General features: G+C 42.5%; 1 protein-coding gene across 1 annotated transcript in view; it reads left to right on the top strand.

Moving 5' to 3' along the window:
* Positions 1–13,369, top strand: part of ATP10B (ATPase phospholipid transporting 10B (putative)) — a 258,651-nt gene that overhangs the window by 228,824 nt on the left and 16,458 nt on the right. Inside the window, exons 19-22 of the mRNA XM_081825802.1 lie at positions 1,008–1,248; positions 7,622–7,822; positions 9,527–9,607; positions 10,869–10,973. Coding sequence (XP_081681928.1) covers positions 1,008–1,248; positions 7,622–7,822; positions 9,527–9,607; positions 10,869–10,973 — 628 coding nt within the window. The remainder of the gene's footprint in view (positions 1–1,007; positions 1,249–7,621; positions 7,823–9,526; positions 9,608–10,868; positions 10,974–13,369) is intronic.

The following is a 13,369-nucleotide window of genomic DNA, read 5'->3' as shown; positions in this document are numbered from 1 at the left end:
CCGTCTGTCCTCCCGAGTATCGCCTCAGATTCACTTCTCTGCCCGTCCTACCTTCCAGAAGGTGGTCGCTTTACTGTTCAGAGAGTTGCTGCTATTCTTTTCTTCGATCTCCTGTTGAGTTCGTAGGTGTTCAGAATGGTTTGATCCCTATCCAGCTTAATTCCTGGAACCAGGCGAAATCCAGGTCTCCTACTCCTCCGCAATCTTGCTCCTCCCTATAAGGTACACTTTAATAAGTGTACCTAGTTGAGTCAAAATTCAGGTTGGGACAAGCATACTAACTTGAGCTGCTAATGTTTCCTACTAATATAGACCCCACTTTGTGGCTCTGAACCATTAACAACTGTATTCTCACCACTGGTGCAGACAGGAGGCATTGCCTAAATTTGTTGGTGAGGATGAAAGAACACAGTTACCTTTTGAGTATCTACCATATGCCAGCACTGTATTAGGCACCTCGCATTTATTACTCCAATTAATTTGAACAATCACAACCCTGTGTGTTAGGAATTATTACTCTCTCTTTTTCAAATGAAATGGATGCTGGGAAAGTTTAAACAGCCTGACCTACCAGGGTCTATAACCAGGCACTTCCAAACCTCATACTTTTAAGAGTACCATGAGCTATGTCATGTTCTGAATAATCCCAAGGGCAGAAAGCATATTTCAGCTCCATGTAAAGGAAGAGCTATCCCGCCATCAGCTCCATCTAAGAACGGAACAAATGGTCTGCCACAGGAGGCGACCAAGGGGGTTGAGAGCATTGAGGATTGCTTGCATGGAAGCCCCTACTTTCTGGTTAGCCATCACATCTCTAGCATGGTGCCAACACATTTTAGGCCACAGTTAATGTTTATCAGATAAAGAGAAGGAGATGGAGGGACAGACTAGACCACTAGTTCCTTACGAGCTGCTTTCTTGGATTCTAGTGAGGTTTGGAGTTTCCAGAAGAGAGGATGGGTTGTCCAATTCCAAAGAACTACCTTAGGTGCCACATAGTGACAAAGGGTCTTTTTGGCCCTTCCAGCTATGGACCTAGAACAAAGCATAGCCCTCGAGGGAGACTCTTTGGTTCATTGGTGGCCATGGATAGAAGCCGATGTCTCTGTTCTGCCCTCTCAGGCTGTTATGTCCAGCGACTTTGCCATATCCCGCTTCAGACACCTCAAGAAGCTGCTGCTTGTGCATGGCCACTGGTGTTACTCGCGCCTGGCCAGGATGGTGGTGTACTACTTCTACAAGAACGTGGTGAGTAGCACTATGGTGACATGCCCAGGCCTTGGGAGGCCCTGCCAGGGGACCCACTCCTACCACAGTGGTAAGACAAACCAGGCTGGCCTAGATTTTGAATCCTGAAACTCTTTCCTACTAGCTCTGTGAACTTGAGCAATATAATTCACTTCTCTGGGTCTCAATTTCTTCTTTGGTAAAATGGGCTAAGACTCTCGTGAGCATTAGCAATACTGTATGGAAAGCACCTGGTACATAGAAGGCAGCATGAGTGGTTACAAGCATGGCCTCTGGAGTCGAACGCATTTGGTTCAAATCTAGGCTCTTATATTTGGTAATGGCCTTATACCTTAGTTTTACCATCCGTAAAATGGGGATGATAATAGTACCTTTCTCCTATATTTGCTAGAAGGATTAAATGAGAGCTTGTATATAAAGTTATTAGCATATAGTAATCATCCTATAAAGTCAGCCATTATTTTTATCATTATTGCTATTGTCATTGCTCTTAGATGGACTCCATAAATGAGATTTACTTTCTGACTACAAGAAAAAAGGACTTGAAGGATAATTAGCCTGACATGTATCTTAAATTTTCTCCCCAGATAGAGCCACCCCAATGCGAGAGCCATACCCCACCCCTTGGGAGAGTACAGGTTTAAGACTGGAGTCCCTGGCTTCTACCTAAGACTATGTATCACTTCAACTTCCCCAGCCTTCCCAGCAGGGAATTCACAGAGGTCAGGACATTAAATGTCTAGTGGCAAAAATGTTTAGATTGGGGAGATCATCTGGGTTTTAGTCTTGCCTGACTCTAGCATGCTGTGTGAACTTGGAAGAGTTACTTAACATCTCTGAACCTAGATTTCTTCATCAATAATATGGAGACACTTGGACTCCCTCTGTCCCTAGAAGTATTGTCAAGAGGCTTTAGTGTCAGAGCTCAGGAAAGCATGTAACTATACAGATACAATCATAGGAAGATAGCATTGTTTCTCCTAAAAAATAGGCTCATTTCTGTCTTGTTGATAAGGGCCCAAAGCAGGCACACACCAACTGAGCTATTAAAAGTGTCACAGGCTCTTATTTGAAAAGCCCTTGATTAACAATGGGTATTGAAAGAAGCCAGAACATTGCTGTACTAAGGGAGGGAACAAGGGGCCCGAGTTTTCATTACCTAGTTCAAGGACCTTTGAATAATCCCCAAGAGTCTCCAAGGAGAATCTGATTCCTGTTTGCATAAGGAAAAAGGGAGGATTAAGAGTAGAGTGATGGCAGAGAAACGCATTAGCCAAGTAGCAGCTGTGAAATTGCATTCTGTCCCCTTGTTCCATTCTCCCAGTCCTGATTTAGGCACTGTCACAGTTGCCCTCACTCAAGAGTAAGCATTTTTGTGCACAGTTCAATGTATATGTAAATAAACAGCATGACAAAAAATAATGTAAATTCGATAAACTGGATGGTAATATTCAGCAAGTCTATGCAAACAAGTCACTCTATTTAACTTGAAACTCACTCTGAGCATGAGAGACTATTTACTTAGAATTCAAAATTCCCGTTTAATTTTTTTTTCTTGCCTCCAAAGGAGCCATTCTTTTGAATAAGCACAACCCCTTCTCTGCATTAAATGTGTGAAATAGAAAAGGAAACGTTTCCAGCCAGCCATGCTTGCAAAGCTTAAATGGTATTGATTTCCAGCCCGGTGCCGTGCTCAAAATTGTGATACTCATGCCACATTATCTCCCCATTGCAATTAGAGGGTGGAGAGCTAGGACTTCCACATCCGAAACCAATTTCAGAGGGAATTAAAACCCTGCCTGCTCTGAAATTTGAACAATGAATTAATTACTGCACTGTAGCTTCTTGGGAGGAAAATGCATTCCCCCCGTCCCCGCCCCCCCCCCCCCCGACCGTGATGCTGTTACCAGGTTCCAGGAGCACCCTCGGAAGTGCAAAGATTCCAGCCAGAGGAAGTGGAAGCAAGCAAGGTCCTAACAGGCCCTGCAGAGGAAGGAAACACTGAAGTGTTTAACTCCTCCAGGGTATTGTTGGGACAATAAAACAACAATTGATTTCATTTATTCAAATCATTCTTGAACATCTGTGTCCCTGCCTCCTGAGGCTGACAGTCTAAATCAGGGCTCAGTGAGCTTGTTCTGCAAAGGGCCAGGTAAGAAATACTTTTAGCTTTGTGGGCCACATAGCCCATCATACCTACTCAATGAAAGCGACTATAGACAACATGCAAATGAATTGATGTGGCTGTGTCCCAACAAAACCTTATTTATGACCAGTTTTGGCCTGGAGGAAGTAGTGTGTCATCTCCTGGTCTCCATAAATCTTGCTTCTCAAAATGTGGTTCCTGGATCAGCAGCATTAGCATCAGCTAGATGCTAGTTAGAAATGCAGATCCTCAGACTACATCCTGGGACTGCTACCTCAGAATGGAGCTTTTAGTCAGAGCCCCTGGTAATTTGTATGAACCTCAAAAGATTAAGAAGTACTATTATAGGAAAAGAAGATGAAAATTTTACAATTATTTTCTTAGGCACATCTCCCTCAAGAAGGTCATGGTGCTATGGACATATCACCAGGAGATTCTTGACCTAATCAGTTAGAACTATGAATTTGCCAGGTTCCCTGCCAAGAAAGAGAGGCTTGACAACCTGAGTTTATAGAAAATATTTTAGGCCGTTTATTTATAATTTTATATCATATACTGTATCTAATTCCAAAAAGAGATGAAAGTGACTTATAGTAAAAACAGAGGCAATAGAGAAGTTAGAAGGGAAATTTATAAGAGTATGGAGCAGAACCACAGAAAGGAAAGAGGTCAGTTGCACCAGGAACCTGGGATAAGATGCTAAGTATTAAATGTCTGGTTAAAGCAAGCAGACCAGTTCTATAGGAGGAACACACTCTCTTTGCTATAAATTCAGAGATCAATTTGTCAAGCAAACCTTTAGAAGAAGGTCACACAAAAACCTTCAAGAAACTGTCTTCTGTGGCATTTTTGTAGGAAATGAAAATTAACCTCCATATGGTACCTTTTTCTAACAACCCTTGATAAAAACGATATTAAATTATAATTCAGTAAGAACAGTTCTATGGAAAAATGAGCCAGTGATCTCCAAGCAGTGTTTTCTTGCTTTGACTAGGGATTAAAGCCCTTCGATACTGCCCGTGTGTGAAGTATAAGGCAAGGAGGTCAGTAAATGCTAGTTCTCCGACACCCAGGTCACCAGAGTTCTCCATGCTACCCTTGATTGCTGTAGTGTCCTTGGTACTTAGCACAGCTGGTTACTGTTTGGCATAGTAGCATCACTAGCATTAACATCCACCATCATCATCTATAGGGAACCTACCACATACCAGATGCTGTCCTCAGAACTTTGTGTATATATATAACTATGAGAGCTAAGTGTAATATAGGGGTTAAGAGCATATGTGCTAGAACCAGACTGAGTTCAAATACCAGCCCCACTCAGCTACTTAACAGCAATGTGGCCTTGAGTAACTTACTTAAGCTCTGTGTCTCAGTCTTTTCACCTGTAAAAGGGGGATACTACCTAACTCACAGGGTCATTATGTATATAAATGAGTTAATATGTGTGAGGTACACAGTAAATGCTTCATCAGCCCTGTGGGAATAGGGACAGTTATTATCTATCTATAGATGTGGTAGCTGAAAGTCAGAGGGGTTGCCCAGATCACAAAGCTAAATATGTCACAGAATCAGGATTGGACCTAGTTATACTATACTCCAAACTCCCCAGACTGAATGTCCTCACCACTAAGGCATTCAGGGCCTCCCAGAGGTCCAAGCACCCTCTTCTCCAGTGGTTGTCAAATTCTTTGTGTGTTGTCTGCTGTCCGAGCATCTCTAGCACCATGTCTCAACATAAATTGTTCAAGAAATATCATGCGATGATATCATCACACTTGGCCGGAGAGTTTCAGACAGCCTCCGACACCAGCCAGGTCACTGCTCTCTTCCTCCTTTGGCTTAGACTATGGCTGGAGCTTAGGTGAAAACTAGGTCAAGCATTACAGAATCTACCAGATAAGCTTGTACAACTTAAAAGCTTCAGTTTGGAAAGGAAAGATTGAGGCTTGGTGTCAGAAAGGCCAGATCTACATTGCAAATATCAGAGGATGGCCTACAGCTGGCAAACTTGCTGCCTTGCTCCCTTGGCACCCATGGCAGAAACTGCCAATCACAGCATTCTGTGTTCAGTACTTTCCCCACTTATAGCACTTTAGGATGGATCCACCTGGCCTCTCACAGTGTAGGATAAACGACTCTGGACATTAGTGTTAGAGACTGAGCTGTAGTCTCAGATCTGGAATTGATTTTAACAAGAGCATCCACTTCCCACATCCCATTTATGAGGGTGGACTCTGGAGCCAGAACATCTGAGTTTGAACTCCAATTTGTTACTTAACAGCTCTTACTGCCAGCCCAATGACTTGACCTCTCACTGAGGCTCAGTTTCCTCAACTGTAAAATGGGAGTACTAATGACTGCCTCATGGGGCTGCTAGGTGGACCAAATGGGTCAGAACAGAGCTTGGCACCTAGTAAGTGCTTTAGGTGTTTTTGTTGCTATTGTTATTGCTGTTGTTTCTATTAGTGGCCTCATCTGTAAGATGGTGTCACTTCCAGCTCTGGCATCCTATGCTTCTACAACGTCAAGTCACAGTTCCAGCCCCAAGTGGCCAAGGGTATTTGGTATAGTCACTCAGCCCATCTGAGCTGCTCAAGTTACTTATGTGTAAGGGAGATAAGAGTTACTGTCTTTCCCATCTTGCTGGGGAGGGAGAAGCAAGGCAAGTTTCTCAAGGGGAAAAAGAGAGAGGTCAAAGCCTCAAACAGCTGCTGAATGCTAGTATCAAGGGGACTTCAGTACTTCAAGTTCTTCTGAAACTCACCACGTCACGTGCACAAGACTCAAAGTCTGCCCATAATATATTTCAAACCTACCTGCAGCACAGTAAACAGATTGAGTCCTCTCACTCCTGACAGAAAGGTGCAAGGTCCAGGATATGTCAGGTTACCAGGATCTCTTTCAGAGCTAGGAAACTTCCCACTGGTCACCTGGGCAGAAAAGCCAAAGGATGGAGCTCCTTGGCTAGAAGACTCTCAGTCACAACTGTTACTGTACCATCCAATAGGAGATTGAAAAATGTTGGGAGTGATCAAAGAGAAAGAGCTTTGAAAACTCAGATGCTAGTTGTGTGACTTTCTAGCTCTGAACTTGGACAAGAGGTAACTGGGTATCTTAAAGCCTGATTCCTTATCTGTAGAATAGGGCTAATAACATTAATATTATTACCAAGATATAACATTAATATATATACTATTTTTTATTAGCAATAATCTTTCAAGATTGTTGGGACAAATTAGGTCTATTGCACATCTAATGTACTATATACTAAAATAGTATATATCACACACCTGGCACAAATAGATTCAGTAATAATCGTTGTTACTAATATTAACATGTCCATATTATTACAATTCTAGAGACCCTCTTCAAAATAACACTGGCCCAGCAGTCAGGACATGAGCATTCTAGTTTGTACACAAACCTGCTGAATGATTTCTTACAATACCTTTCACTTTTTTGTGCCTTCAGTCACACAAGGCTGAGAAGTTCTAGTTCTAACTCTGGGAGCAGCAGCTTCACCTTGGTCAAGTCACAAAACCATATTACAGTGTGGTAGACAATATAATGACCCAGCCCATCTCAAGGTGGGGTGGTTTTGAGTGGGAAACAGCTTTAGAAAGCATAAAGAAACAGTTGGGGAGAAGATTTCTTACTCACCCTTCTGAGTTGCATGACTATTAGGAAAATATTGTGCAGAAAACGTCATGAAATTCTCTTCCCGCCACACTTCCTGCCCATGGTCCAGTCTTTCTATCATCCCTTCCCAGGAGCACCCCCTTCTTTGTCCACACTACTGATCATAATAACGGCCTTTTGGTATCCCATGCCATGGTCTAGGTACTTCTGTTCCCATCTGAAAGATGGCAAGATGACCTTCAGAATAGTTAAGCAATTTGCTCCAGGTCACATAGCTAGTAAGTGACAGACCTGGAAATTCCAAACCAGCCTTTTCTGCCTCCACAGTCTGTGCTTTGAACCGGCATAGTGTACTTAACAAGTTGGTGCAATTCCTTTCAGGTCCTAAAGAACCCTCATAGTAGTATTATCAGCAGCTGCCGCTCTCAGGATTAGTTATCTCTGATACTTACACAACTCTGCATGGCACAAATGAGAAAACAGAAGCTCCATGTCAGCGTTGTGACTTGCCAGAGGCTCCTAAGCAGCTGCTGGTGACCACTGCCCGTGGGTCCTCACTCACAAGGCCACACTCTCTGCCTGCAGTGCTACGTCAACCTGCTCTTCTGGTACCAGTTTTTCTGTGGTTTTTCTGGCTCCACCATGATCGATTATTGGCAGATGATATTCTTCAATCTCTTCTTCACCTCCTTGCCTCCTCTCGTCTTTGGAGTCCTCGATAAAGACATCTCTGGAGAAACACTCCTGGCATTGCCTGAGCTGTACAAGAGTGGCCAAAACTCTGAGGTAAGATGGAGAGGCCTCAGGTCCTCCCTGCCAGAGAAAGAGCACTGATCTGGGGTCAGGGGCATTGCACTCAGGTCACCACTTTGCCTCTTATCTCCCATGTGACCCAGTATCTCCACTCCCCATTCCTGGCCTGTTTTCCATTTGTTGTTGAGGGTGATGGACGAGACCAGTGGGTATTTTTCTTTTGAGTTATTTCTTCATTATATCACATGTTTAACATGGGATTGCCCTAATTGCATGGGGAGAGGACATACAGAAAGATCCCATTGTCCTCAGCTGGCCCCTTTCTCCAGGCCTTTGACAGAACCCCCCAAGGCTTGGGTTAGGAACCCCTGGGATTAAAAGCTAGTTTGCTCATCACGGGGTGAGGTGTTCACAAATGAAGGCTTCTACCTCATGTCGGGAAAGAAAGTTTAGAACTCGAGATTATACACAGTCTGGAATTTGCTGGTAGCCCATAGACTAAAGAAGGCCTAGGAAACCACCAGGATGATCTCCTAGAAGGCAAAAAGAGGTCACACTGACACCCTGAACGGTTTGGAGAAGTCAGACCGTGGGTACTCCAGGTGGTCAGACTGGCACAGACACAGCCCAGAGACTAGATGGAAGAGACAGACAGGGAACCTGACTGCCTTGAAGGAAGAGTTCTGGGAAAAGGAACATTGAAATGCATAAGCATATCTCTGTGCCTGGGAGAAAGGAGGGCCAAGCCAGATGTGGTGTTTGAGAGCTAGTAATATTTTGTGGACAGCCGACAAAGAACCAAGCCCAGTCCTAACCCAAAAATGGGAGGAGAGCAACACAGCAACCCTAGCACATCAGGCAAGAGAGATGTGGTAATGGCACACATACACCCATAGCTCTTCTGATTTTTCTCCTCCCAGTGGTGTGCTAGATGTATAACGTATTCCTTGAGTATCTAACAGTGAGAAAAGTTAATGTAGCAAAAACAAACTGAAAACAGTTTCTTTTTCGAGGGAAGGCAGGAAGAGGGAAGCAAAAATGAGAACACTTGTCTCTGAAGCCATTGAGCCCTGTCTCTTGGGAATCTGTGATCCTGGACTGTGATGGAGAGCTCCCTCTCCATCAGATACTATGTAGAAACCTTAGAATCTCTAAACTTACCAAGTGTGTATTAGCACTAGTAACGTGCTAATGAATGGTAGTTATTTTTTTTAAAGATTTTATTTATTTATTAGAGAGAGACAGAGAAACAGCATGAGAGGGGAGAGGGTCAGAGGGAGAAGAAGGCTCCCTGCTAAGCCAGGAGCCTGATGTGGGACTTGATCCCAGGACTCCAGGATCATGACCTGAGCCAAAGGCAGTCACTTAACCAACTGAGCCACCCAAGCGCCCTGAATGGTAGTTATTAATAACTGAGCACTTACTGGGTACTAAAGCACAATTGTATTTAGATTTCTCAAAACCCAATGAGATAGTTGGTGTTGTTTTTATCCTTTTTGTGGAAGAAGAACCAGTTATCAAAGCAGCTTAATGACTGTCACAAGGTCATACAGTTAGTGGCAGAGCTGGGACTTGAACTAAGGTCTGTCATCCCCAGGTCTATGCTCTTAATTTTCCCATTCTGTTACCTCTAAGAACACTGTAAATACCATATTTTCTGTCCAGGTAGCACAAGAAAGTTGCTTACAAAGAATAGAGGCTTTCTTTGAGGGGGGTTCATGTGTTCTTTCCTGGCAGTGCTACAACCCGATGACTTTCTGGATTTCCATAGTGGATGCATTCTACCAGAGCCTTGTCTGTTTCTTCATTCCATACCTGGTAAGTTCTATAATCCCATTCTAACCACACAAATCACAGAGTGGAACTGGTCCTATTAATATGAAATCCTAGACTAGTAGTGTCTTTCTGGACACTGCAGCACAGAGGCTCCAAGCAGGTAGTCTGCAGACTACATCCAACTCAGAGTGTTTGAAAACATCTTAATTTCTGCCAGCTTTTGAAAAACTGGAAGCTATCATTACACTGGGTCATTTTTCCCACATGGCAAAAATCCAGAATTGACTCACAGCCCTGTTTAGATGGGGTGCATGTTCTCCAGTTTGCCATGGTCCCTACCACTCCCTTTTGTCTTATACCTAGTCTTCTACACTCATTTACCATTTCTTACTTGAACACTGAGGGTATTTGATTTATATTTAGATTTGTGATTCCAAGGTCGGGGCAGCATGCATTCAGGCAGTAAGTTCTGCTAATAAGGGATACTACATTATCTGAAATAAAAGCAAGGGATACCAGCCCCGTCTCAATTTAGTTCCCAGTTTAAAGAGTGGGAATTGAGATAGTGAAGTATAGCTCTATTTCTCCTGGATAGGGAACCAGAAAGTGGGGCAAGTGCAAAACTGTGGTGTCTACCCCACCTCACATTCTTTTGCAGTTAGCAACAAGATGGGTCAAGGAGGCAGTCATTTTGTGCTTCATTTGAATTTCCTGTTTTACAATACCTTCCTTCTCCAGGGCTCTGCTTGCCTTTCCTGCTTCATTTTTTGCCCCCGCTCTGTGCTCAACAAACCTACCATCTAGGCTTATTTGAACTTTTCACCCTCAAGTTCTCACCTTTGCCTGGTCTGCCTTTCCTCTCTCTTTTCAAGAGATTAACTCCTCTTATTACGGTCTCAGCTGATTATCTTCTCTTCTGTACCCCCAGGGTATTTTGTATACCTTGTACCATTGTATGATTTATCCCCTTAATTGTACCACATTTTCCCTGCCTAGTAGACTACAAACTCCTTGAAGGTGGACACAGAAGTATCTTCAGCAGTTTTCATTGTGCTTGCTGGTTGCCCAATAAATTCTTTGTTCATTCATTCCACAATGTTCTGGAATAACCATCATGTCTTCTGCCACAAATGTGTTTCCAAAGAATTTAGCCCTATTAACTCACTCCTCATCTTGTCTGTTCCTTGGGGCAGTTCCCCATGGATGGCAGCTGCATATCTTCTCCTCATTCCTTCCCCTCCCATGACACCTACCTTGAATCCCAGGGCATATCTAATAATGCCTGTTTTTTCCTCCTCTGCAGACCTACAAAGATTCTGATATTGATGTCTTTACCTTTGGGACACCCATCAATACCATCTCCCTCACCACAATCCTCTTGCACCAGGCGATGGAAATGAAGACCTGGGTAAGTACCTCAGAACCCCTTTGACCTAAAAAATTTCAGTTGTTTTACTCTGTATCATTGATCCACTCCATAAGTCAAGCAGATAGTTCATGGTTTCATATGGTTTCACTCATATGTGGAATATAAGGAATAGCATGGAGGACCACAGAGGAAGAAAGGGAAAACTGAATGGGAAGAAATCAGAGAGGGATACAAACCATGAGAGACTCTGGACTCCAGGAACCAAACTGACGATTATGGGGGGGTTGGGGGCGGGTAACAGCATGATGGGTATTAAGGAGGGTACGTGTGGTGGTAAGCACTGGGTGTTATATGCAACTAATGAATCGTTGAACACTACATCAAAAACTAATGTACTGTATGATGACTAGCTGAACATAAAAAATAATAATAATAAATAACTACTGAACTCCTGTGTCCCACTTGTACAGGGATGAGACAGGTATAAAAGATAAAGTCCCTCACCTCAACTTGCTTATCATCAATCCAGGATTATAAAACTAAGATCTATAAAACCATGAGATAATTTGTTGCAAAAATAGGTCTTTTTGTTAAAAACTTTTGGGGTATTTCAGAGATGAGGAAAACAGTAGGCTGACCATACTTGAGGCTGTGTTAGGGAGGTATATGCTCTCCATTTAATTTCAGGATAAAAGATTAGAAGGCTACCTTCATGTAAACACATCTCAAGCATGTCCAGATATCACATTTCAGTATCTAAGAAGGCAATGACAGCTTTCTCATTAAATTCTTGTAGTCAGTGATAATTATAAAAACAAAAAGCTTAAAATCATATACCAGGTACCTATTTATATGATTTCTAATTTATTATCTTATTTAACTTCCCAGAGCACTTTGTGGATTTTGGGGGGTGGGGTTAGTCTTACACAGTGCTGTAAGTCAATTATACCTCAATAAGTTTAAGGTATACAGGATAATCACTTGATATACATATATTGCAAAGTAATGGATGTTAACTAAATTAGATCAGCCTATGATGTGAGAGCTAGTAAGAGCCACCCAAGGAAACTTCCAGATCACAGACACCCTCTATTCCAGGTCATGCCAAAGACAAATAAAACAAAGTGATAAAACCAAAAAGGTATAGCCAAGCTTAAGTACAGGATAAATTTCTTCAAGAAGCACCAGCAGCAGAAGAGGCTGAAAAACAATGAGACGGGAGGAGGAGGTACTGGACTGGCTCAAACTGAAGGCTTTCCCGGAATCCAGGACAAGAAACTGACTGTGGCTGTAGGGAGTCTGGTTCCTATGGAGTAAGGAAGATTGGAGCCCTGTTTACTGCTAGGTTCTAGGTCTGGGCTAGAGTTGCCCACTCAAGAAAGCAAGCTGAAGAAAAGTTGACAAGGACATGCTATTTGGAATTACAGTTTTATCAGAAGCCATGAGGAAGGTAGATAAGAGTCAAAGACACAATTTTAATATTGGGAACTGAGCCAAGCTAAGGAAACATTTAGAACTCTTCAAAATGAATAATTTTGTAATTGAAATTAAAAATGCAGGGGCACCTGGGTGGCTCAGTCATCAAGCGTCTGCCTTCAGCTCAGGTCATGATCCCAGGGTCCTGGGATTGAGCCCTACATCGGGCTCCCTGCTCTGCGGGAAGCCTGCTTCTCCCTCTCCCACTCCCCCTGCTTGTGTTCCCTCTCTCAGTGTCTCTCTCTGTCAAATAAATTTAAAAAATGCAATTTGTGAGATCCACTCGAGATCAGACTCTGGCAAATAGTAAACTACCAAATTGGAAGATATTATTGGGAGCTCATCTAGAATGCACACAAATGTGACAAAATAATTCAAAGGAATAATAGCTAGAATAAATGGCTCCAGCATCCACATAATAGGGGTCATAGAAGAAGGAAAAAAAATGGTAAAGAAACAGTATCTGAAGAGATAATCATTGAGAAAGAAAATTAATCAAAATAAATCTGAACAAATCACCTGGATATATCATAGTGAAACTATATAGTGTACAAGAGACAATCTTAAAGTCTACCAGAGGCTATGGACAAAATACTTGAAAAGGAATAGCAGTTAAACTGAGAAAACAATAGAAGCTAGAAGACAATGGAGTAATTATCTTCAAAGACCTGAGGGGAAATAACAGTTACACATCACTTAAAACCAGGGCAAAATAAATGACATTTTCAAATAAACAGACATTATAAGGTTTGCTACTCCCAGACCCTCAGCAAAAAAAGAAACATACTTCTGAAAGAACACAAAAGCCAAAACTGTAAGAAAAAAACATCATGGTAAGAAAGGACTGTTCAACAGGTAATTTATGCTAAAGCCTTCATCATTAATAGGAAGAGAATAGAAATAGGCATTTAACTGTCAATTTTTCCATAAAAGTCCATATTTATTTAGTGTGTCTCAAA

The sequence above is a fragment of the Leptonychotes weddellii genome, chromosome 7 (assembly GCF_054177405.1).
Source record: "Leptonychotes weddellii isolate Sample4059 chromosome 7, ASM5417740v2, whole genome shotgun sequence".
Taxonomy (NCBI): domain Eukaryota; kingdom Metazoa; phylum Chordata; class Mammalia; order Carnivora; family Phocidae; genus Leptonychotes; species Leptonychotes weddellii.
Note: the sequence above shows the minus strand (reverse complement) of the source record. Positions and strands in the feature narration are given on the sequence as shown.